Source organism: Phaenicophaeus curvirostris, unplaced genomic scaffold, assembly GCF_032191515.1.
Source record: "Phaenicophaeus curvirostris isolate KB17595 unplaced genomic scaffold, BPBGC_Pcur_1.0 scaffold_44, whole genome shotgun sequence".
NCBI classification, from domain to species: domain Eukaryota; kingdom Metazoa; phylum Chordata; class Aves; order Cuculiformes; family Cuculidae; genus Phaenicophaeus; species Phaenicophaeus curvirostris.
Window position 1 is genome coordinate 228595 of NW_027206667.1, and position 25592 is coordinate 254186.

The 25592-nt window shown below is 61.6% G+C and overlaps 4 protein-coding genes across 4 annotated transcripts; 1 reads left to right on the forward strand and 3 right to left on the reverse strand.

Moving 5' to 3' along the window:
• Nucleotides 1–404: 404 nt before the first annotated feature.
• On the forward strand, nt 405–5264 carry LOC138733896 (class II histocompatibility antigen, B-L beta chain-like). Its single transcript, XM_069881412.1, has 5 exons — nt 405–673; nt 2243–2512; nt 3345–3626; nt 3703–3809; nt 5188–5264. The coding sequence occupies exons 1-5, from the start codon at nt 457–459 to the stop codon at nt 5194–5196; spliced, it is 885 nt and encodes a 294-aa protein (XP_069737513.1). The 5' UTR covers nt 405–456; the 3' UTR covers nt 5197–5264.
• Nucleotides 5265–7475: 2211 nt separating this feature from the next.
• Nucleotides 7476–11835, reverse strand: LOC138733865 (HLA class II histocompatibility antigen, DM beta chain). The gene is made up of 6 exons (XM_069881372.1): nt 11756–11835; nt 9304–9585; nt 7992–8276; nt 7793–7912; nt 7650–7685; nt 7476–7575 (listed from the first exon to the last, which is right to left on the reverse strand). The coding sequence occupies exons 1-6, from the start codon at nt 11796–11798 to the stop codon at nt 7565–7567; spliced, it is 777 nt and encodes a 258-aa protein (XP_069737473.1). The 5' UTR covers nt 11799–11835; the 3' UTR covers nt 7476–7564.
• A 954-nt stretch (nt 11836–12789) lies between these two features.
• On the reverse strand, nt 12790–16632 carry LOC138733878 (HLA class II histocompatibility antigen, DM beta chain-like). The gene is made up of 5 exons (XM_069881388.1): nt 16554–16632; nt 15417–15698; nt 14187–14465; nt 13992–14108; nt 12790–13082 (listed from the first exon to the last, which is right to left on the reverse strand). The coding sequence occupies exons 1-5, from the start codon at nt 16630–16632 to the stop codon at nt 12790–12792; spliced, it is 1050 nt and encodes a 349-aa protein (XP_069737489.1).
• Nucleotides 16633–18380: 1748 nt separating this feature from the next.
• LOC138733867 (class II histocompatibility antigen, M alpha chain) lies at nt 18381–23883 on the reverse strand. Its single transcript, XM_069881373.1, has 4 exons — nt 23781–23883; nt 20732–20992; nt 19652–19933; nt 18381–18610 (listed from the first exon to the last, which is right to left on the reverse strand). The coding sequence occupies exons 1-4, from the start codon at nt 23836–23838 to the stop codon at nt 18471–18473; spliced, it is 741 nt and encodes a 246-aa protein (XP_069737474.1). The 5' UTR covers nt 23839–23883; the 3' UTR covers nt 18381–18470.
• Nucleotides 23884–25592: the final 1709 nt, after the last annotated feature.

Here is a 25592-nt window from a genome sequence, read left to right on the forward strand (position 1 = left end):
TCCAGCCTGTTCAGACCCCTTTGGAGACTCAAAACCCTCCAGGAGATTGACAGCTCCTCCCAGCTTAGTGTCCTCTGCAAAGTCACTGAGGGTGCCCTGGATGCCTTCATCCAGGTCATTGATAAAGATGTTGAAAAGGGAAGGGATGGACCCAGAGAGCAGGGATGGATCCAGAGGGAAGGGATGGATCCAGAGGGAAGGGATGGATCCAGAGGGCAGGGATGGATTCCGAGGGCAGGGATGGATCCAGAGGGCAGTGGTGCATCCAGGGGAAGAGATGCCCCCAGAGGAGAAGGACGGGGCATCTGGGGCAGGAGAAGCTCTCCAAGCTGTGGGCCAATGGCAGGGAGCCCCGAGGGCGCCTCAGCTGTTCCCAGGCAGAGCCCCGGCCCAGAGCACCCTGAGGAGCAGACAGACGGACGGCCGCGCGCCCGCGCCTCTGCCTGGAGACGAGTGATGCTGCCCAGCTGCGCTGCGCACTGGGCCGCGCTGGGACTGCCAGTGGCGCCACTGGGCAGCACTGGGGCAGAGTGCGGCTGGCTCGGGGGTGCCGGCACCTCTGCCTTCTGTGCCGGGAGCACCATGGGGGCTGCTGGCGTGCTGGGAGCTGGGGCCGTGCTGGTGGCACTGGTGGCGCTGGGAGCCCACGGGGCTGCCGGCGAGGAGAGCCGAGGTGAGCTCAGCCCCACGGCGTGGGGAGGTGCTGGGCGCTGCCGGGGGGCCGGAGCCCAAGCCCGGCTTGGGGGGCCGCGAGGGCGAGCCAGGGGGAGAGGGGGTGGCATGGGGAAAGGGGGTCCCCGGGCATGACCCTGGGGAAGGGATGGATCCGGAGGGAAGGGATAGACCTGGAGCGAATGGATTGTCCTGGAGGGAAGTGTTGGATACAGAGAGAAGGGATGGAAGCAGAGGGAAGGGATGGACCTACAGGGGTGAGATGGAGCTAGGGCGAAGGGATGGAGCTAGGGGGAAGGGTGGGGTCTGAGGGAAGAGATGGATCCAGAGGGACGGGATGGACCCAGAGGGAAGGGTTGGAGCCAGAGGGAAGGGATGGATTGAAAATGAATTTATGGATCCAGAGGGAAGGGATGGATTGAAAGGGAAGCTACAGATCCAGAGGGAATTACAGGATCTAGAGGGGAGAGATTGACCCCAAGGGAAGTGGTGGATCCCAGCGTTCCAGCCTGTTCAGATCTCTTTGGAGACTCAAAATCCACCAGGAGATCGGCAGCTCCTCCCAGCTTAGTGTCCTCTGCAAAGTCGCTGAGGGTGCCCTGGATGCCTTCATCCAGGTCATTGATAAAGGTGTTGAAAAGGGAAGGGATGGACCCAGAGGGAAGGGATGGACCCAGAAGGAATGGATGGACCCAGAGGGCAGGGATGGATCCAGAGGGAAGGGATGGATCCAGAGGGAAGGGATGAACCTAGAGGGAAGGGATGGATCCAGAGGGAAGGGATGGACCTAGAGGGAAGGGATGGACCTAGAGGGAAATGATAAGATGGGAGGAAAGAGATGGGCCCCGATGCAAGTGTTAGACCCAGAGGGAAGGCTTGGATCCAGACAGGATGGATTGAATGAGACGGAATGATAGAATCACCAGGTTGGAAAAAGCCCCTTGGATCATCGAGTCCAACCATCCCTGTCGGCCACTAAACCTCAGCACCTCGTCCACCCATCCCTTAAACACCTCCAGGAAACTCAACCCCCTCCCTGGGCAGCCTGTTCCAGTGCCCAATGACCCTTTCCATGAAAAAAATTTCCTAATATCCAACCTGAATGGATGGATCCAGAGGAAAGGGATGGACCCAGAGGGAAGGGATGGATCCAGGGGGAAGGGAAGGACCCAGAGGGAAGGGATGGATCCAGAGGGAAGGGATGGACCCAGAGGGAAGGGATGGAGCTAGGGGGAAGGGATGGAGCTTGGGGGAAGGGATGCACCTGGAGGGAATGGATGGAGCTAGGGGGAAAGGATGGAGTTAGGGGGAAGGGATGGAGCTAGGGGGAAGGGATGGAGCTTGGGGGAAGGGATGCACCTGGAGGGAATGGATGGGGCTAGGGGGAAGGGATGAAGCTAGAGGGAAGGGCTGGATCCAGAGGGAAGGTGTGTACCTAGATTTTGGGAGTGGATCCAGAGGGAAGGGATGGATATGAAAGGGGGTCCCCGGGCCTCCTCCCACCTGCCCCATCGCTGGGCGCTGGAGGGGGAAGGGGCAGCGGCTCCTCACCCCAGCTCTGCACCAACAGGATTCTTCCAGCACCAGGGTAAAGCCGACTGCTACTTCACCAACGGCACCGAGCGGGTGAGGTTTGTGCAGAGATACATCTACAACCGGGAGCAGCTCCTGCACTTCGACAGCGATGTGGGGGTCTTCGTGGCCGACACCCACCTGGGAGAGCCTGTTGCCAAATACTGGAACAGCCAGGAGGACATCCTGCAGTATTTACGGGGTCAGGTGGACACGTTCTGCCACAATAACTACAAGGCATGGAATCCTTTCACCATGGATCGTCGAGGTGAGCGCGTGGGAGCCCCTCTCTGGGGGTCGGGCACGAGCCAAGCCCCCGGGCGCAGGAGGGCAGCGCGTGTCCGTGCCGCGCTCGCGCAGAGCCCCCGCGCCCTTCCCCGAGGCCCCCAGCCCCACCACAGCCGCGGCTGGACGGGACCCCCAGGGCTCCTCCAGTCCAGCTCCCGGCCATGTCCAGTTGTCCTTGAGGGTCTCCAAATCCTTCCCAACCTAGCGATTCAATATTTTCTCGTCTCTCAAACCTGGAGAACTCCAGTGGCTTGAGGGTCTCCAGGGTCTTTTCCAAACACACAATTCAATTCTTTCTTTTTCTTTGTACTTGGACAGCTCCAGTTGGCCTTGAGGATCTCCAAGCTCTTTCCCAACCTCGCAATTCAATGCTTTCTGATTCCTCGTACATGGAGAGCTCCAACTGGGCTTCAGGGTCTCCAAGGTCTTTCCCAAATTAGTGATTCAATGCTTTCCAGTCCCTCTAACCTGGAGAGCTCTGGTTGGCCTTGAGGGTCTCCAAGGTCTTTCCCAACCTAGCAATTCATTGCTTTCTGGTTCCTCATACCTGGACAGTCATTCCAGTTGGGCTCAAGGGTCTCCAAGGTCCTTCCCAGCCTCGCCATTCCATGCTTTCTCGCCCCTGGAGAGCTCCGGCTGGGCTTGAGGGTGTCGGAGCCCTCTCCCAGTAGCCCCTCTGTGCTCTCTGCCTCCCGGCCTGCCCCGCGAGCCCCCGGCCCCCTGTCTGGGGAGCAGAGGGCGAGCCCTGGTCCAGGCTGGGTGGCCCCTGGGCTCTGGCAGCCCCGGGGCAGCTCTCTGGCGCTCTCCCCCAGTGCAGCCCCAGGTGGAAATCCACCCCGTGCAGTCGGGCTCCCTGCCCCAGCCCGACAGGCTGGTTTGTGCCGTGACGGATTTCTACCCCGCCGAGATCGAGGTGAAGTGGTTCAAGAACGGGCACGAGGAGGTGGAGGGCGTGGTGTCCACGGATGTGATGCAGAACGGAGACTGGACCTACCAGGTGCTGGTGATGCTGGAAAGCATCCCGCAGCGCGGGGACACCTACACGTGCCAGGTGGAGCACGCCAGCCTGCAGCGCCCCGTCACCCAGGCGTGGGGTAAGAGCCTGGGCTGGGGGCAGGGGGAGTGGGACGGGGCCCCCCGAGCCCTGAGCCCCTGCTCTCGGCCCCGCAGAGCTGCAGGCGGACGGCGCCAGGAGCAAGATGCTGACGGGGGTGGGGGGCTTGGTGCTGGGCTTCGTCTTCCTGGCGCTGGGGCTCGTCCTCTACGGCCGCAACAAGGTCAGTGGGGGACAGGTGGACAGTGGGCTGGGGCTCAGTGGGGTCTGGTTGTCATTGGGGTCTGGGGTTTCATTGGGGTTTAGGGAGTCATTGGGTTCTGTGGAGGACCTGGGATTTCAGGGGTCTTTGGGATCTGGGGCTTTGAGGGGTCTGGGGGGCCCGGGGTTTGGTGGGGATGTGGGGATTGGGGGGCCTTTGAGTTCTTGGGGCTCACTGGGTTTTGGGGCTCATTGAGGTCTTGGGGATCATTGGGATCTGGGGGGACCTGGGATTCGGGAGGGGGTCTTTGGGGTATGGGAGTCCTGGGGTTTGGGGGTTCATTGGGGTCTTGGGAGTTATTGGGGTCTGGGAGGACCTGGACTTTGGAGGATCATTGCAGTCTGGGGTGTCATTTCATTCTGGGGGTTCATTGGGGTCTGGGGGCATCATTAGGGTCTGTGGGGATCTGGGTCTTTGGGGAGTCATTAGGGTCTGGGAGATCATTGGGTCCTGGGGAGGCGTGGGGTTTGGGGGGTCATTGTGATCTGGGGTTCTCTTTGGTTTTGGGGTCCCTGGAGTCTGGGGGTCCCTAGGATTTAAAGGGATCTGGGACATTGGGTGTTTCTAGGGTTTCGGGATCCTTGGGGTTTGGTGGGACTTGGGTATCCTTCAGGTTTGCGGGCACATGGGGTTTGGGGGTCTCTGGGGTTTGAGTCCCTGAGTTTCAATTCAGTCCCTGGGGTTTGGGAAGGTCCCTCAGGTCTCTGGGGGTTCCAGGACCTCGAGAGATCCCAAGGGCTGGTGGAGACCTAGGGACTGGGGGTCCATGAGGTCTGGGGGGATCTGGGGTTTGAGGGGTTCCTGGTGTTTGGGGGCACTTGGGGTTTGGGGATCTCTGGGGTCTGGAGTGTCCTTGGGGTTGGAGGGTCTCTGGGATTTGGGGGCGGGGGGGAAACGTTGGGTTCGGGGGGTCCTGGGTTTGGGTGTCCCTGGGGTTTGTATTAGTCCCTGGTCTTTGCAGAGTCCATAGTGTTCATGGTGCTCCCTGGAGTCTTGGGGTCCCTGGGTCTGGAGGTCATTGGGGTCTGGGGGTGACCTGCGGTCTGGAGGGAACCTGGGGTTTGGGTGGATCTTTGCGGTCTGTGGGTGTTGTTGGTGTCTGGGGTTTTGGGGTCTCTTTGGTTTTGGTGTGCCTGGAGTCTGGGGGTCCTGAGGGTTTAAGGGATCTGGGGCAATGGGTGTTTCTAGGGTTTCAGGATCCTTGGGATCTATGGGGACCTGGGGTTTGCAGGGTCCATGGGGTTTGGTGGGACTTGGGGTTTGGGGGTCTCTGGATTGTGGTGGTTCCCTGGGGTTTGGGGTCTCTGCCCCCCTCATCTCCTCCCTTTCCCCCCACCAGAGCTCCTGAAGGAACCCCAGCTCCTGCGCAGCCGCTCCAGCGCCGTCCGTGCCCCCCAGCCCCCCGACCCCCGCCTGCCCCACTGCGGGCTCCCCCCAGCCCCCCCACTGCTGCCTCGATGCTTGATAAACACTGAGAGCTGCACTGGGGGCTTCACTGCAGCCTCGCTGGGGACACTGGGAGGCACTGGGAGGGAGATGGGGAGACTGGGAGGCACTGGGAGTGAGATGGGGAGGCTGGGAGGCTCTGGGATCCAGCTGTGGGTGCAGCTCACGTCTCCCCCTCCCCTCGCCCAACTGGAGGACGGTCCCACTCGTCCCATCCCTTGTTCCTTGGGAGAAGAGACCAGCACCCACCTCGCTCCAACCTCCTCCCCGCCAGCTGCAGAGAGCGACGAGGTCTCCCCTCAGCTCCTCTTCTCCACACCAAAGCCCCCTCAGACCCCTCACACCCTTCCCGGCCTCTCCACACCCCTCCCAGCTCCGGTCCCTTCTCCGCACGCTCTCCAGCCCCTCCAGGTCCCTCTTGGAACCAGGGAACGTTGGAATGGGTTGGGTTGGAAAAGTCCTTCCAGATCCAATCCAACTCTTGACCCGACGTCACTCCCAAACCACGGCCCTTCCCAGGGTCTCCATCCCCTTCTCCGCATGCGCTCCAGCCCCTCCAGGTCCCTGTTGGAGTGAGGAGCCCAAAACTGACCACAGGGTTCCAGGTGCGGCCTCCCCAGGGGACGATCCCATCCCTGTGCCTGCTGGACACCCCATGGTGACCCCAGCCAGGATGCTGGTGGCCACCTGGGCCTCTGTGGCCACTGCTGGATCCTGTTGGGCCGCTGTCGACCAGCGCCCCAGGGCCTTTTCCCACCAGAAGGGATGGGAATGAAGGAGGGGAGGCCCTGGCCCAGGAAGCCAGAGAAACCCGGGCTGCCCCATCCCTGGAGGTCTTCAGGCTGGAGGAGCTTTGGAGCCCCTGATCCAGTGGGAGTTGTCCCTGCCCATGGCCGGGGGAGGATCTGGATGGGCTTGGAGGTTCCTTCCAACCCAAACCATTCCATGATCTCCATCACAATCAGCATTAGCACCACCACGAGTCAAACTAGATGAGCTTTGAGGTCTCTCACAATCCAAACCATTCCACAATTCCATGATCTCCATCACCATCAGCATTAGCACCACCAGGACTGGACCTGGATGGGCTTTGAGGTCCCTTCCAACCCAACCCATCCCATGCTGGGAGTTCTGGGAAGTCAGCATCCCTCACCCAGCCTGGGCACCGCGGGGCCATCATCTCCATCAGCCGTGGGCAGCGAGACCAGAGCTGGGACTGGAGAGATTTCCCATCTATAAATTTTCCAACATTCTTTTCCTTCCCAAGGACTGATTTTTATGTTATTATCGTAGAGTGATAGAGTCACAGAATCCTAGAATGGTTTGGGTTGGGGGAGACCTTAAAGCTCATCCAGTCGCAGCCCTCTGGCCCTGGGCAGGGACACCTCCCACTGGATCCGGGGCTCCAGTCCCCCACCCAACCTGGCCTGGAACCCCTCCAGGGATGGGGCAGATGCAACCTTCCGGGGCAACCTGTTCCAGTTCCTCCCCATCCTCACGGTGAAGAGATTTCTCCTTATGTCCAGTCGAACTCTGCCCCTCTCCAGTTTATCCACATTGTCCCTTGTCCTGTCACCCCAAGCCTTTGGGAACAGCCCCTCCCCAGCTCTCTTGGAGCCCCTTCAGGCACTGGAAGCTGCTCTAAGCTCTCCTCGGAGCCTTCTCTTCTCCAGGCTGAACAACCCCAACTCTCTCAGCCTCTCCTCGTATGCTCCAGCCCTTGGTTCATCCTTGTAGCCTCCTCTGGACCCGTTCCTACTGCTCCATCTCCTTCTCATCTTGAGGGTTCCAGAAGTGGAGACAGCACTCCAGATGAGGTCTCACCCGAGTGGAGCCGAGGGGACAATCCCCTCCCTCGCCCTGCTGGCATCACGGCTTCTGATGCAGCCCAGGACACGCTTGGATTCTGGGCTGTGAGCACACGTTGGCGGCTCAGGTTGAGGTTCTCCTCCCCCAGCACCCCAAGTCCTCCTCCTCATGCTGTTCTCCATCCCATCATCCCCCATCGTGTACTGAAGTCTGTCCCTTCCCAAGAGCCTGTAGCCATCACTAGCCACAACACCCCTTGTTCCCAGTGATCCCCATGCCCAGTGTCCCCAGCGTTCCTCATGCCTAACATCTCCTCGTTCCCAGTGTCCCTCACTCCTGGTGTCCCCATATGCCACCACGCCATCACGGAGCCTCTTTATTGTCATCTATGCAGTGTCACCCCAGGGTGACAGCGACACGGCGGGGCTGTCGATGCCAGGACGTGGCCGTTCAGGGGGTCCTCAGATGCTGTCTGGAGGGGACACAGGGTGGTAGAGGGGGTGACGCGCCCCTTGGGGACATGGGACAGGGTGGACGAGCCCTTACCTACGTGGTAGTTGTCTCCAGGAATGGGCGTGTAACCTGTAAGGGGGAGTTGAGGGGGTGAGGAGGGTCTGTGTCACCTCCCAGGCCACTGTCCCTGTCACCTCCCAGGCCACTGTCCCTGTCCCTGTCCCTCCTCCACTCACCCTTGGCTGGTGGCCCAGCCCGGTAGTGGTAGACGCCAGCGATGAAAAAGCCGAGCCCGACCATCATCACCAGAGTGGCCGCCACCACTTTCAGCGTCAACCCTGGGGACAAGCCGGGACCTGTGGGGACACGGTGGGTGTGGACAATGACGTGGTGACCCCCCAGATGTCCAGTTGGGTGTCCTCCCCCCCAACTCACCCCAGTCCTCCAGGAGGGGCTGCTCCAGGCTGGCGTGCTGCACCGAGCACGTGAAGGTGTCCCCGGCCACCGGGTCCACCAGGAGGGTCACCTGCGTCTGGTAGGTCCAGTCACCGTTGGGAATGGCGGAGATCGGGGGCCGGTCACCGGGGCCCACGATGTCCCCGTTGTGCAGCCAGGTGAGGGTCACCTCGGCCGGGTAGAAGCCCCACACGTGGCAGGTGAGGAGAACAGGAGTCCGGGCGTTGGAGGTCTTGGAGGCGACGATGCGGACTTGGGGTGGGGCTGGAACAGGGATGGGGGGAGGTCAGTGGTGGGATGAGCCGCCCCCCCACCCTGGATGGTGTCCCCATGGTGTGTCCCCATGAGATGTCCCTGTGATATATCCCCACGTCCACATGCAATGTCGCCATGCAATATCCCCAAGAGACGTTCCCATGAGATGTGTCCATGAGACGTCCCATGAAATATCCTCGTAAGGCATCTCCATGAGATGATCACATGCAAAGTTCCCATGAGGCCTCCCCATGAGATGTCCCCTTGAGACATCCCCATGTCCCCATGAGGTGTCCCCATGTCCCCATGCTATGTCCCCTTGAGATATTCTCATGAGGTGTCCCCATTAGATGTCCCCATGTCCCCATGCGATGTGCCCATGAGATATCCCCATGTCCCCATGCTATGTCCCCTTGAGATATCCCCATGAGGTGTCCCCATTAGATGTCCCCATGAGATATCCCCATGAGGTGTCCCCATTAGATGTCCCCATGAGATATCCCCATGTCCCCATGCTATGTCCCTTTGAGATATCCCCATGAGGTGTCCCCATTAGATGTCCCCATGAGATATCCCCATGTCCCCATGCTATGTCCCCTTGAGATATCCCCATGTCCCCATGAGATATCCTCTTGAGATGTCCCCACGTCCCCACAAGATGTCCCCACGAGGTGTCCGCATGTCCCCTTGAGATATCCCCATGTCCTCTTGTGATGTCCCCTTGAGATATCCCCATGTCCCCTTGAGATGTCCCCGTGTCCCCACGAGATGTCCCCACAAGGTGTCTGCATGTCCCCATGCGATGCCCCCATGAGATATCCCCATGTCCTCTTGTGATGTCCCCTTGAGATGTCCCTATGTCCCCATGCGATGTCCCCATGTCCCCATGCGATGATCCCATGAGATGTCCCCATGTCCCTATGAGATGACCCCACGTGATGTCCCCATGGGATGTCCCCGTGCCCCCACGCGATGTCCCCACGGGATGTCCCCGTGCCCCCACGCGATGATCCCACGAGGTGCCCGCAGAGCTCACTCCTCCGCAGCGCCGTGGAGGCCCAGAAGTGGAGGCCCAGGTCACGGCAGGCGCGGTGCCGGGCCTCGGTGCGCTGCAACCAGCCGGTGTTGTTGTTGAGGTTGGCGGCCACCACGTCGGCGGCGTCGTGGAGCAGCCCCCAGTCGCAGGCGACGAAGAGCCGGGTGGTGGGGTCGTAGCAGACCAGCGGGTTCTTGTTGAAGACGATGGCAAAGTCGAAGTCCAGCATGGAGCCGTTGGCCGCCAGCGGGCAGGAGCTGGCCACGTGCACCAGGAAGGCGCCTAAGAGGGGGACGGGGGGAGGTGGCATCTCCTGGGTCACCTTTGTCCATCCCCGTGTCTCTGTCCATGTCCATCCATCCCCACCTCTCCATCCATCTCTGTTCATTCCCATCCATTTCTGTCCATCCCCTTCCATCCCTCATCCATCTCATCTCCATTTCTCCACCCACCCCCATCCCTTCTGTTCTCCTGCTGAAGCCATTCCTCCATCTGCCCTCCCACCTTCCACCTCCATCCCTTCTTCCGTGTCTGTCCAAGCCCATCCCTCTGTCCATCTCCATCCCTTCATCTACTCCTCATCTGTCCTCATCCCTCCATCCTTGCCCACCTGCCCATCACTCCCTGTGCTTCCGTCCAAACCCACAACTCCAGCCATCTCCCTGTTCCTTCATCCGTCCCCATCCTCCCATCCATTTCCACCCTTCCACCAATGTCCATCCCTCCACCCATCCTCATTCCTCCACCCAAACCTATCACTTCACCCACCCCTTCCACCTCCACCCATCTCCATCCACCTCCACCCACCTCCACCCACCTCCATCCACCTCCATCCACCTCCACCCACCTCCATGCACCTCCACCCACCTCCACCCACCTCCATCCATCTCCATCCACCTCCACTCACCTCCACCCACCACCATCCACCTCCACCCACCTCCACCCACCTCCACCCACCTCCACCCACCTCCACCCACCTCCATCTACCTCCATCCACCTCCATCCATCTCCATCCACCTCCATCCATCTCCATCCACCTCCATCCATCTCCATCTACCTCCATCCACCTCCATCCATCTCCATCCACCTCCATCCATCTCCATCCATTTCCATCCATCTCCATCCATCTCCATCCACCTCCACCCATCTCCATCCACTTCCATCCTTGCCCCACAAGGCTGAAGGCCCCCAACCCATCCCAGGGTCCCCCAAGGCTGAGCTCCCCCTACCAAACCCTTCCTGGGGGTCCCCAGCACCAGCCCCCCCCCTCCCCTGGGTTCCCAGTCCCCACCCCCCAGCCCCCCCCTTTGCCCCCAAGCCCCTTTGCCCCCCCCAGTTTCCCCAGACCCCCCTGTGCCCCCCCCTTTCCCTTCATCCCCCCACATTCCCCATTCTCCCCCCTCATCCCCAGTGTCCCCAGTTCCCCCCCTCCCCCAGACCCCCATTCTCCCCCTTGTCCCTTCCCCCAGTGTCCCCAATCCCCCCTGCCCCCCAGTCTCTTCCAGTGTCCCCAGTTCCACCCAGGCCCCCCTTTGCCCCCAAGCCCCTCCTTCCACTTCCCCCAGTGTCCCCAGTTTCCCCAGTCCCCCCAGTGTCTCCAACCCCATAATGCCCCAGTCCCCCCCCAGTTTCCCCCGTCCCCCAATGCCCCACCTGCCCCCAATCCCCCCAGTTCCCCCAGTCCCTCCCAGTCCCCCCTGTGCCCCCCCTGCCCCAATCCCCCCCAGTTCCCCCAGTCCCCCCAGTACCCCCCAGTCCTCCACCTGTCCATGTCCCCAGTCCCTCCCAGTCCCCCCAGTCCCCCCCAGTCCCCCACCTGTCCATGTCCCCAATCCCCCCCAGTCCCCCCAGTCACCCCTAGTCCCCACAGTCCTCTCAGTCCCCCCAGTGCCCCACATGCCCCAAATCCCCCCAGTGCCCCCCCAGTGCCCCCCAGTCCCCCCCAACCTGTCCCAAATCCTCCCAGTGCCTCCCCAGTGCCCCCCAGTCCCCCCCTACCCACCTGTCCCAAGTCCTCCCCAGTCCCCCCCAGTCCCCCCAGTGCCCCACTTGCCCACCTGTCCCAAATCCCCCAGTCTCTCCCAGTGCCCCCCCAGTGCTTCCCAGTCCACCCCCACCCACCTGTCCCCAATCCCCCCAGTACCCCCCAAGTCCCCCAGTCCCCCCAGTCTCCCAGTCCCCATAGCCCCCCAGTTCCCCAAGTCTCCCCATTCCCCCCAGCGCCCCAGTTCCCCCAGTTCTCCCATTCCCCCCAGTCCTCCCAGTGCCCCAGTTCCCCCATTCCCCCCAGTCCCCCCAGTCCCCCCAGTTCCCCCAGTCCCCCCAATTCCCCCCAATCCCCCCAGTTCCCCCAGTGCCCCCAGTTCCCCCAGTCCTCCTAGCACCCCACTTCCCCCAGTCCCCCCAATTCCCCCCAATCCCCCCAGTCCCCCCAGTGCCCCCCAGTCCCCACCTGCCCCGCGGGCTCCCAGTGCCAGCCCCAGTAGCACCAGCATGATGGGCTGGGGTGGGTGTGGGGGTGTCTGGCCGCTGCCTGTGCCCCCCCTGCCCCCCAAGCCCGGCCCCACACCCTCCCTGCCCCCCCCCTCCCCAGCACCCAATGGGGCCCCAGCACCCTCGGGCGTCACCAGTTGCCGGAACAGAAAGCCCCGCGGCTGCCCCAGTATGAGACTGGGGGGCACTGGGGGGGGTTCCATCCCTGTCACCACCGTGGCAGGGTCACTGTCCCCATGGGGACACCCCCCAAAAGTACCTCCCCCCCTCCCAGGGGTCCCTGTGTCCCCCCCCAAGCGCTTCCGTGGTAGCGTTAACCACCCCTCCCCTCCCAGTAACCCCTCTGGGCCCAAACTGGGAGCACTGGGAGCCCACAAACACCCGTGGGGGCACAAGGGGACATGGGGGCGTTGTGGGGGGACATCGGGGGGACACAGGAGGAAAGGGGGGGATATCGGGGCAGAGGGACATGGGGGAATGTGAGGGGACATGGGAGTGGGGGGGAACACGGGGAGACAAGGGGAGAACACGAGGGGATATGGGGGACAGGGGGATGTGGGGACATTGGGGGACATGGGGGGACATGGGGGGACATGGGGGGACACGAGGGGACAAGGGGACATGGGGGGACACAAGGGAACATTGGGGAACATGGGGATGTGGGGATATTTGGGGACGTGGGGATGTGGGAACATTTGGGGACATAGGGGGACACAAGGGGACAAGGGGACTTTGGGGGTCGTGGGGACATGGAGAGACATGAGGGGACATTGGGAAAACATGAGGGGACATTGGGGGATACAGGGATGTGGGGACATATGGGGACACGGTGGGACATGAGGGGACAAAGGGACATTGGGGGACATGGCGGGACACGATGGGACATGGGGGGACAAGGGACACATGGGGACACGGGGGTCACCAAGACTTTTATTGGAGGGCTGAGGGGTCCCCCCCGACTGGGCACCCCTGGGGGTCCCAGCACCATGACCCTCACGTCCGGGGGGCTGGAGCTCGCGGCTTGGGGACTGAGGGGACACGGGGCCATGGGGCATCAGGACCAGGGTCAGAATCAGGATCAGGACCAGGACCAGAACCAGCACTGGTACCAGATCCAAGACCAGGAGATGAACCAGGACCAGGACCGAGACCAGAACTGGGACCCGGACCAGGACCAGAATGAGGACCAAGACCAGGACTAGCACTGGGAACAGAACTAGGACTGGGACCAGGACCAGAACCAGGACTAGGACCAGATCCAAGACCAGGAGATGAACCAGGACCAGGACCAAGACCAGGACTGGGACCAGGACCGAGACCGGGACCCAAACCAGGATGTGAATCAAGACCAAGATTAGGACCGGGAACAGGAGCTGGGAGGCAGAAGAAGACAAATGAGGTTCACCCATAGAATCATAGAATCCTAGAATCATAGAAAAAACAGGTTGGAAGAGACCCACCGGATCATCGAGTCCAACCATTCCTATCAAACACTAACCCATGTCCCTCAGCACCTCGTCCACCCGTGCCTTAAACACCTCCAGGGAAGGGGACTCAACCCCCTCCCTGGGCAGCCTCTGCCAGTGCCCAATGACCCTTTCCGTGAAAAATTTTTTCCTAATGTCCAGCCTGAACCTCCCCTGGTGGAGCTTGAGGCCATTCCCTCTCGTCCTGTCCCCTGTCCCTTGGGAGAAGAGCCCAGCTCCCTCCTCTCTACAACCTCCTCTCAGGGAGTTGCAGAGAGCAATGAGGTCTCCCCTCAGCCTCCTCTTCTCCAGGATAAACCACCCCAGGTCCCTCAGACCTGTTCTCCAGCCCCGTCACCAGCTTTGTTGCTCTTCTCTGGACTCGCTCCAGAGCCTCAACATCCTTCTTGTGGTGAGGGGCCCAGGACTGAACACAGGATTCGAGGAGCGGTCTCACCAGTGCCGAGTCCAGAGGGAGAAGAACCTCCCTGGCCCTGCTGGCCACGCCGTGTCTGATCCAAGCCAAGATGCCATTGGCCTTCTTGGCCACCTGGGCACACTGCTGGCTCATGTTCAGTCGCTGTCAACCAACACCCCCAGGTCCCTCTCCTCCAGGCAGCTTTCTAGACAGACTTCTCCTAGTCTGTAGCTGCTCAGGGTTGTTGTGCCCCCATCATAGGGTGGTTTAGGTGGGTGTCGTGTTGGCCATGTGTGTCCCCACGCGTCCCTCACCTGGAGCCTGGCGGCAGTAGCTGAAGGTGCCCGCAGCGAAGACCACCAGCCCCAGGGTCATCATCACCGCGGCCACCACCACCTTCACCACCAACCCTGGGGACAAGCCAGGACCTGCGGGGACAGAGCAGCCACGATGAGCCACCAGAGACCCAGGTGTCCACGCACCACGTCCCTGTCACCTGCCCTCACCCCAGTCCTTCTGGAGGGGCTGCTCCAGGCTGCTGTGCTCCACCGAGCACGTGAAGGTGTCCCCAGGCTTGGCGGTGACCCTCAGCATCACCTGCGTCTGGTAGGTCCAGTCACCATTGGGCAGGACCTTGGGGGTGGCCTTGGTGGCCACCACGTCCTCGTTGTGCAGCCAGGTGAGGGTCACCTCGGCCGGGTAGAAGCCCCACACGTGGCAGGTGAGAAGAACAGGAGTCCGGGCATTGGAGGTCTTGGAGGCGACGATGCGGACTTGGGGTGGGGCTGGAACGGGGATGGCGGGAGGTCAGTGGTGGGATGAGCCCCTCCCCACTCTGGATGGTGACCCCATGAGGTGTCCCCATAAGGTGTCCCCATGAAATGTCCCCATGAGATATCCCCATGCCCCCACGTAATGTCACCATGAGATATCCCCACGTCCCCATGAGGTGTCCCCATGAGGTACCCACATGCTCCCATGCAATGTCCCCTTCAGATATCCCCATGTCCCCATGCAATGTCCCCATGCAATGTCTCCATGAGATGTCCCTCTAGGATATCCCCATGTCCCCATGAGATGTCCCCATGAGGTGTCCCCATGTCCCCATGAGATGTCCCCATAGAATATCCCCATGTCCCCATGCAATGTCCCCATGAGATGTCTCCATGAGATGTCCCCACGTGATGTCCCCATAGGATATCCCCATGTCCCCATGCAATGTCCCCATGAGGTGTCCCCATGTCATGACCCCATGAGATGACCCCATGCGATGTCCCCATGAGGTGTCCCCATGAAGTGTTCCCATGGGAGGTCCCCATGAGATGTCTCCATGAGATGTCCCCACGTGATGTCTTTATGAGGTGTCCCCATGTCCCCATGCAATATCCCCACAAGGTGTCCACATGCGATCTTCCCACGCGATGTCCCCATAGGATATCCCCATGTCCCCATGCAATGTCCCCATGAGGTGTCCCTCTGCCCCCAAGAGATGTCCCCATGAGGTGTCCCCATGTCCTCATGCAATGATCCCATGAGATGACCCCATAAGATATCCCCATGCCCCCACACGATGTCCCCTTGAGATGTCCCCATGTCCCCATGAGATGTCCCCATGTGATGTCCCCATGTCCCCATTCGATGTCCCCATGGGGTGTCCCCATGGGATATCCCCATGTCTCCATGAGGTGTCCCCGTGCCCCCAGGCGATGTCCCCACGAGGTGCCCGCAGAGCTCACTCCTCCGCAGTGCCGTGGAGGCCCAGAAGTGGAGGCCCAGGTCACGGCAGGCGCGGTGCCGGGCCTCAGCGCGCTGCAACCAGCCGGTGTCGTTGTTGAGGTTGGCGGCCACCACGTCGGCGACGCCGTGGAGCAGCCCCCAGTCACAGGGGACAAAGAGCTGGGCGGTGGGGTCGTAGCAGACCAGCGGGTTCTTGTTGAAGACGATGGCAAAGTCGAAGTCCAGCACGGAGCCGTTGGCCGCCAGTGGGCAGGAGCTGGCCACGTGCACCAGGAAGGCGCCTAAGAGGGGACGGCAGGGAGGTGGCATCTCCTGGGTCACCTTTGTCCATCCCCATGTCTCTGTCCATGTCCATCCATCCCCACCCATCTCACCTCCACCTCTCCATCCATCCCCATCCCTTCTGTTCCCCTCCTGATTCCATCTGCCCTCCTCCTTCCATCAAACCCCAGGCCCCTTCCATCTCCATCCATCCATCCACTCCACCCACCTCCATATCCTCATCCCTCCATCCACCCCATCTCCCCATCCTTCCATTCATCTCATTCCTCCATCCAACTCCATCTCTCTCCCTTCCCACCTCTCCACCCATCTCCATTTCTCCATCTCTCCATCCACCCCACCCCTCCATCCTTCCACCCATCTCCATCTCCCCATCCTTCCATCTCCATCCCTTCCCACCTCTTCATCCCCCTCCATCCCTCCATTTCTCCATCTCTCCATCCACCCCTGTCCCTCCATCCTTCCATCCATCTCCCAATCCTTCTGTCCATCACCATCCCTTCCCACCTCTCCACCCATCTCCATCCCTCCATCTCTACATCCACCCCATTCCTCCATCCACCTCCATCCCTCCATCCCTCCACCCATCCGAATCCCTCCATCTGTCTCCATCACCATCCCTTCCCATCTCTCCATCCATCTCCATTTCTCCATCCCTCCACCTATCTCCATCTCCCCATCCATCTCCATCCCCTCCCACCTCTCCACCCATCTCCGTTTCTCCATCTCCCCACCCCTCCATCCTCCAAGATCCAAAGTCCATCTCCAGCTTGGAGCTGGTGGCCACCCCCAGGCAAGAGGTGGCCACAGTCCCCAGGGGTTGGACCCCCTCCCTCCCCCGTGTCCCCCCCAACCTGCTCCCTGGCCGCTCAGCGCCAGCACCACCAGCGTCCCCACGGCCACCAAAGCTCGAGCTCCGGCCTCGTCCTGCATGTCCCAACCTTCATCCCCACCGGCTCCTCCTCCTCCTCAGGGACTGTCCCCAGGGCCTTCTCCTGCGTCACCAGCGCCGGGGCGGAGCGGGGCTGGCCCTGTGCCCAGGCTTGGGATGGGCACCACGGGCCCTGCCGCTGGGGAAACTGAGGCACGGGTCTGGGGTGGCTCTGGGAATGGGACAGGAGGAGCCCAACCCCATATCAGACAACGGAGAAGCCATCACCATGGCCACCACCTCCCATTCGAGTGGGGAAACTGAGGAACAGATCTGGGATGGCTCTGGGAATGGAGCAGGAGGAACCCAACCCCATACCAGACAGCAGAGAAGCCACCACCATGGTCATGTTCCTCCAATTCAAGTGGGGAAACTGATGCACAGCTCTGGAGTCGTTCTTCATGGGGTGTGATCCAGCCCAACCCCATATTATACAGTGGAGAAGCCACCACCATGGCCACCTCCCTCCAGTTCAAGTGGGGAAACTGAGGCACAGATCTGGGATGGCTCTAGGAATGGAGCTGGAGCAGGAGGAGCCCAACCCCATATCAGACAATGGAGAAGCCACCACCATGGCAAGTTAAACTGGGGAAACCGAGGCACAGATCTGGAGTGGCTTTTCGCGGGGTGCAATCCAGCCCAACCCCATATCAGACAGCGGAGAAGCCACCACCACAGCCACCTCCCTCCGATTCAAGTGGGGAAACTGAGGCACAGCTCAGGAGTGGCTCTGGGAATGGGGCAGGAGGAGCCCAACCCTATATCAGACAATGGAGAAGCCACCACCATGGCCACCACCTCCCATTCGAGTGGGGAAACTGAGGAACAGATCTGGGATGGCTCTGGGAACGGAGCAGGAGGAACCCAACCCCATACCAGACAGCAGAGAAGCCACCGCCATGGTCACGTTCCTCCAATTCAAGTGGGGAAACCGAGGCACGGCTCTGGAGTCGCTCATCATGGGGTGTGATCCAGCCCAACCCCATATTAGACAGTGGAGAAACCACCACCATGGCCACCTCCCTCCAGTTCAAGTGGGGAAACTGAGGCACAGATCTGGGCTGGCTCTGGGAACGGAGCTGGAGCAGGAGGAGCCCAACCCCATATCAGACAATGGAGAAGCCACCACCACGGCCACCACCTCCCATTCGAGTGGGGAAACTGAGGCACGGATCTGGAGTGGCTTTTCGCGGGGTGCAATCCAGCCCAACCCCATATCAGACAGCAGAGAAGCCACCATCACAGCCACCTCCCTCCAATTCAAGGGGGGAAACTGAGGCACAGCTCAGGAGTGGCTCTGGGAATGGGGCAGGAGGAGCCCAACCCCATATCAGACAGCAGAGAAGCCACCACCATGGCCACCACCTCCCATTTGAGTGGGGAAACTGAGGAACAGATCTGGGATGGCTCTGGGAACAGAGCAGGAGGAACCCAACCCCATACCAGACAGCAGAGAAGCCACTGCCATGGTCACGTTCCTCCAATTCAAGTGGGGAAACTGAGGCACGGCTCTGGAGTCGCTCATCATGGGGTGTGATCCAGCCCAACCCCATACCAGACAGTGGAGAAGCCACCATCATGGCCACCTCCCTCCGATTCAAGTGGGGAAACTGAGGCACGGCTCAGGTTTGGCTCTGGGAATGGAGCAGAAGCAGCCCAACCCCATATCAGGCAATGGAGAAGCCACCACCATGGCCTCCTCCAGCCCTTCCACCCTTTGGCAATGGAGAAACTGAGGCACGGGCGCAGCCAAGGTGTTTAATTCTGGGGAAGGTGGTGTGGGATGGGGGACTGGGGACACGAGGGGTTGGGGACACGGGGGGTTGGGGTCACCCCCTGGTCACCTCCCCGCCCCGCGGGCTCCTCGTCGCGCGGCCACCAGCATCGCGATGCCGAGCAGAGCCAGGAGGATGCCCAGGGCCATGGCGGCGCCGCACAGAGCCGTCTGCAGCTCCTCGGCGTCCACCGGCGGCTGGAGAACTGCCAGGAGATCACGGAATCACAGAGTCACCAGGTTGGAAAGGACCTTCCGGATCATCGCGTCCAACCATCCCCATCGATCACTGACCCGTGTCCCTCAGCACCTCGTCCACCCGTCCCTAAAACCCCTCAGGGAAGGGGACTCAACCCCCTCCCTCTTCCAGCTCCCAATGACACTTTCCATGAGAAATTTCATCCTGCTGTCCATCCTGAGGCTCCCCTGGTGGAGCTTGAGGCCATTCCCTCTCGTCCTGTCCCCTGTCCCTTGGGAGAAGAGCCCAGCTCCCTCCTCTCCACAACCTCCTCTCAGGGAGTTGGAGAGAGCAACGAGCTCTCCCCTCAGCCTCCTCTTCTCCAGGATGAACCATCCCAGGTCCCTCAGACGTGTCCTCCAGCCCCTTCCCCAGCTCCGTTCCCTTCTCTGGCCTCGCTCCAGAGCCTCCACATCCTCCTTGTGGGGAGGGCCCCAAACTGACCCCGGGATTCGAGGTTGGGTCTCCCCAGAGGGAGAAGAACCTCCCTGGCCCTGCTGGCCACGCCGGGGCTGCTCCAAGCCCAGATGCCCTTGGCCTCCTTGGCCCCCTGGGCCCCTGCTGGCTCCTGGTCACCCAACACCCCCAGGTCCTTCTCCTCCAGGTACTTTCCAGCCAGACTTCTCCTAGTCTGGAGCTGCTCAGGGTTGTTGTGCCCCAAGTGCCTGGTTGAACCTCATCCCGTTGGTCTCAGCCCATGGATCCAGCCTTTTCAGATCCCTTTGGAGACCCTCAAAACCCTCCAGGAGATCTTCCCAGCTCAGTGTCATCCCCAAACTCGCTCAGGGTGCCCTCGATGCCTCCATCCAGGTCATTGATAAAGACATTGAACAGGACCCAGCACTGAGCCCTGGGGACACCACTTGGAACTGTCCTCCAGCAGGAGTGAACTCCATTTCCTCCCACTCTCTGGGCCCGTTTTCCAACCCGTTTTCCACCCAGGAGAGAATTTTCCACCCAGGAGGACACGAGGATGGGCACCCACCACCTCCGGGGTCCCCATCCTCACCCCAGTAGGCGATGGTGGAGGTGTTGTCCCCTTGGCGGGTGACGACGCAGGTGTAGATGTCACCAGTGGCCGGCGTCACGCGCAGGTAGGAGAAACGCAGGAAGGTGAGATCGGCCATCGGCGTGTAGTGGGTGTGGGTGACCTCCTGGGTGACAGGGACGCCGTCCAGCAGCCACACGATCTCCACCGCCGGAGGGAAGATGTTGGCCACCAGGCACACCAGCGTGTTGGGTTCACCCGGCACCGGAGGTCGCATCGGGAAGACATCGGCCATGGGGACACCTGGGGTGGACAAGGAGGGATGAGGTGGGGGAGGAGCCATCAAGGGGGCATCTGATCCATCAACAGGGGCATCTCCCACCAGGTCAGGTTGTTCTAGCTCCATCCAACCTGACCTTGAACATCTCCAGGGATGGAGCATCTCCTACCAGGTCAGGTCACTCTAGCTCCATCCAACCCGACCTTGAACATCTCCAGGGGTGTAGCATCAACCACCAGGTCAGGTTGTTCTAGCTCCATCCAACCTGACCTTGAACATCTCCAGGGATGGAGCATCTCCCACCAGGTCAGGTCGCTCAGAGCTCCATCCAACCTGACTGGGATGTTGTGAAGGACCACGTCAAGGGACAATAGTAACACAGGTCATGGATGACGATACGGACCAGTTCCGGTCCTGCTGTCTCCACATGGATATGGAACCCTTGGCAATGACCCTCTAGATGCCACCATCCACCCAAGTCCTGACCCAGTTAATGGTGAATCCCGTCCAACCAAGAGAGAACGTTATGGAGAACCATGAGATGATGATGGTGGGAAGAGAGAGAACGTTATGGAGGACCATGAGATGATGATGGTGGGAAGAGAGAGAACGTTATGGAGGACCAGGAGATGATGATGGTGGGAAGAGAGAGAACGTTATGGAGGATCAGGAGATGATGATGGTGGGAAGAGAGAGAACATTATGGAGGACCAGGAGAGGATGATGATGGTGCGAAGAGAGAGAACGTTATGGAGGACCAGGAGATGATGATGATGATGATGGTGGCACATGGAGGCCACCATGAGCGCGGTGCCACCTACCCTTGGCCTCAGCCAGCCTGCCGGTGACCAGGTCGGTGATGGCGCGGCGCAGGTCCTGGCAGAGGTTGGCGTCCTGGAGGAGCTGGTCTGGGGTCTCCAGGGCTGGAGGCCACGGTGGGAGGTCAGGCAGGCGCGGGGTCCAGCGGGAGCCGGGGAAGTCGAACCAGAAGAGTTGGTCGGCGTCGAAGGTGAGCGCCGCGCCCAGCGAGGGCCAGGGCGGCTGGCAGAAGAGGACCTCGGCCAGGGTGTGCACCGGCGGCTCTGGGACACCAGGAGAGCACAACTGCATCCACCAGCACCCCCAAACTCAAAGATTCTCCACCCCAAGGACCGCAGCCCTGGAGACCCCAAACCCAAGGGCCCTCAAACCCAAGGATCTCCCATTCCAAGGACGCCCAACCTTGAAGACCTCAACTCCGAGCCTCAAACTGAAGGACCTCCCACCCCATAGAACTTCAAACCCAAGGATCTCCCACCCCATGGACCCCCAACCCCAGAGACCCCAACCCCAAGGACCCTCAAACTCAAAGATCCTCCACTCCATGGACCCCAGCCCTGGAGACCCCAACCTCAAGGACCCTCAAACCCAAGGATCTCCCATTCCAAGGACGCCCAACCTTGAAGACCCCAACTCTGAGCCTCAAACTGAAGGACCTCCCACCCCATAGAACCTCAAACTCAAGGATCTTCCACCTCATGAACCCCCAACCCTGCAGACCCCAACCCCAAGGACCCTCAAACTCAAAGATCCTCCACTCTATGGACCCCAGCCCTAGAGACGCCAACAACCCTCAAACCCAAGGATCTCCCATTCCAAGGACACTCAACTTTGAAGACCCCAACTCCGAGCCTCAAACTGAAGGATGGACCACCCCACAGAACCTCAAACCCAAGGATCCTCCACCCCATGGACCCTGAACCCTGGAGAGCCCAACCCCAAGGACCCTCAAACTCAAGGATTCTCCACTCCAAGGACCCCCAGCCCTGGGGACCCTAATCTCAAGGACCCTCAAACCAAAGGATCTCCCATCCCAAGGACGCCCAACCTTGAAGACCCCAACTCCGAGCCTCAAACTCAAGGATTTCCCATCCCATGGAGCCCCAAACCCAAGGATCTCCCACCCCATGGACCCTATGGAACCCCAAGCCCGAGGACCCCCCATCCCACTGACCTCAAGGACCTCCAAACCCAAAGATCTCCTACCTCATGGACCTCATGGAACCCCATCAACCCACGGACCCCCAAAGCCAAGGACGCCTCAGCCCTGGAGACCTCAACCCCAAGGATCTTGCACCCCATGGATCCCCAAACCCAAGACCCTTAACCCCATGGATCTCCACCACCTCCACCCCTTGGAACCCAAGGGACACCCAAGGGACACCCCATGGACACCATGGAACCCCAAACCCAAGGACCCCCCATCCCACAGACCTCAAGGACCTCCGAACCCAAAGATCTCCTACCTCATGGACCTCATGGACCCCAAAACCCAAGGACCCCTCAACCCTAGAGACCCCAACCCCAAGGATCTTGCAACCCATGGACCCCCAAACCCAAGACCCTTAACCCCATGGATCTCCACCACCTCCACCCCTTGGAACCCAAGCACCTCCCACCCCAAGACCCCCCCCCTGCTCCCTTGCACAAACACACCCGCTCCTGCCCCCTCCTTGCACACGTGCCCTCCCTGCACCCCCTTGCACAAGCGCCCCTTGCACAAGTGCCCCTTCACTCATGCACCAACCCAAGACCCCCCTTGCACAAGTGCCCCCAGCCTCTCCCTTTGCACAAGTGCCCCCAGCCTCTCCCTTCACACAAGTGCCCCCAGACTCTCCCTTCGCACAAGTGCCCCCCCAGCCTCCCCTCTGCACAAGTGCCCCCAGACCCCTTTGCACAAGTGCTCCCAGCCTCCCCCTTTGCAGAAGTGCCCCCAGCTCCTTTGCACAAGTGCCCCCTCACCCCATCCCCTTTGCACAAGTGCCCCTCCAGCCTCCCTCTTGTACAAGTGCCCCCCAGCCTCCCCCTTTGCACAAGTGCCCCCCAGACCCCTTTGCACAAGTGCCTCCCTGCCCCCACCTTTGAACAAATGCCCCCTCCAGTTTCATCCTTTTTGCACAACTGTCCCTGCAGCCTCCTCCCTTTGCACAAGTGCCCCCCCAGCCTCCCTCCTGTGCACAAGTGCCCCCCACCCCCTCTGCACAAGTGCCCCCCGCAGCCTCTCCCTTTCCACAAGTGCCCCCATCCCCTTTGCACAAGTGCCCCCAGCCTCCCCCTTTGCACAAGTGCCCCCCCAGACCCCTTTTCACAAGTGCCCCCCCAGCCTCCCTCCTGTGCACAAGTGCCCCCTCCAGTTTCATCCTCTTTGCACAACTGTCCCTGCAGCCTCCTCCCTTTGCACAAGTGCCCCCCCGCCTCTCCCTTTCCACAAGTGCCCTCCAGCCCCTCCCCTTTGCACAAGTGCTCCCCCACCCCCTCTGCACAAGTGCCCCCAGCCTCACCCCTTTCCACAAGCCCCCCCAGCCCCTCCCCTTTGCACAAGCGCCCCCCCAGCCTCTCCCTTTGCACAAGTGCCCCCCCAGCTCCTTTGCACAAGCGCCCCCACAGCCTCCCCCCTTTCCACAAGACCCCCCGCCCCTCCCCTTGGCACAAGTGCCCCCCCAGACCCCTGTGCACAAGGGTCCCCTCACCCCATCCCTCTTGCACAAGTGCCCCCCCAGCCTCTCCCTTTGCACAAGAGCCCCCCCACCCCCTCTGCACAAGTGACCCCCAGCTCCTTTGCACAAGTGCCCCCCCAGCCTCCCTCTTGCACAAGTGCCCCCCCAGCCTCCCCCCTTTGCACAAGTGCCCCCCCAGCCCCTCCCCTTTCCACAAGTGCCCCCAGCTCCTATGCACAAGTGCCCCCCCAGCCTCTCCCTTTGCACAAGTGCCCCCCCAGCCCCTCCCCTTTCCACAAGTGCCCCCAGCTCCTTTGCACAAGTGCCCCCCCAGGCCCCCCCTTTGCACAAGTGCCCCCCCAGCCTCCTCCCTTTGCACAAGCGGCCCCTGTACCGTGTCCTCCAGCCCCGGCCATGGTCACCCAGAGCAGCGCGGCCGCCAGCCCCCCCATGGCTGCAGCCCCGGGGTGCCCTCGCTGGGTGCCCTCGCTGGGTGCCCTCGCCGGGTGCCGCCGCAGCGGCCGCAGCGCCAATGAGGAGGCCTCGCTGCACCCGTCACCCGTTACTGGGGAGAAGCAGCTCCTGCAGCGCCCGCAGCTGCTCCCAGGGCCCCCCCCAAGCCCCAAACTGGGAGGGGAGCCCCCAAACTGGGACAGCTGCCACCCCCCCCAAACCGGGACCCCATCGTTCCCAGCTCTCCTGGTGCAGCGGGCGCGCTGGCGTTCGTTAGCGGCGTGCAATTAATAACGGGGATGCAGCGCGCGCTGCGGCTGCTTCAGGGGGGGCTTCAACGCAGCCACTGATGCATGCGCTGCACCCACTGTGCAAACTGCATCCAGTAACGGCACCCCAATCCTGCACCCAGGACACCCCAATCCTGCACCCAGAGCTCCCCAATCCTGCACCCAGAGCTCCCCAATCCCTGCACCCAGAGCACCCCCAATCCTGCACCCAGAGCACCCCAATCCTGCACCCAGAGCTCCCCAATCCTGTACCCAGGACACCCCAATCCTGCACCCAATGCACCCCAATCCCTGTACCCAGAGCACCCCATTCCCTGTACCCAGAGCACCCCAAACACTGCACCCAATGCACCCCAATTCCTGCACCCAGGACACCCCAATCCTGCACCCAGAGCTCCCCAATCCTTGCACCCAGAGCACCCCAATCCCTGCACCCAGAGCTCCCCAATCCTGTACCCAGGACACCCCAATCCCTGCACCCAGAGCTCCCCAATCCTGCACCCAGGACACCCCAATCCCTGCACCCAGGACACCCCAATCCCTGCACCCAGGACAATCCCAATCCCTGCACTCAGAGCTTGACAGTCCCTGCACCCAGGACACCCCAATCCCTGCACCCAGAGCTCCCCAATCCCTGCACCCAATGCACCCCAATCCTGAACCCAGGACAATCCCAATCCCTGCACTCAGAGCTCGACAGTCCCTGCACCCAGGACACCCCAATCCTGCACCCAGAGCTCCCCAGTCCTGCACCCAGGACACCCCAAACACTGCACTCAATGCACCCCAAACACTGCACCCAGGACACCCCAATTCCTGCACCCAGGACACCCCAATCCCTGCACGCAGGACACCCCAGTCCCGAACCCAGGACACCCCAGTCCCTGCACCCAGGACACCCCAATTCCTGCACCCAGAGCTCCCCAATCCCTGCACCCAGAGCTCCCCAATCCTGCACCCAGAGCACCCCCAATCCCCTCCCCCCCCTCAGTCCCGTATTGCGCATGCGCATGGGGCGGGGCGGCACTAGGACCCCGCGGGCCCCCGCCGGGAGGTGGGGGAGATGAATGGGGCCACGGGAGCCGCGGGGGCGTCACGTGACCTCGGGGGAGCCAATCAGGGCGCGGGTGACGTAGCGCGTGGCTCCCTTTTCTGCCCCGGGATGGGGTTTTTTTCATCTTTTTTGCCCCCAGAGCCCGGTTTTTCTCGCGGGGGGGCACGGAGCGGGGGAGGATGACGCGGGACCGGGCCCGGGGGTCGCGTCCCGGCGCGGGGGCGGCTCAGGTGAGTGAATTGGGGCGGGGGGGGGGGGGGGGGACCTCGCCTTCCCCCCTCCCTTCGTTTGAGGAGAGGGCGGGGGTCACGTGGCGGCGGGGAGACGTCCATCACGCTTTGTCCCGCCCCTCTCGCCGCGGCGCAGCCAATCAGCGCTTGGCACGGCGCGGCCGCAGCCAATGAGCGGC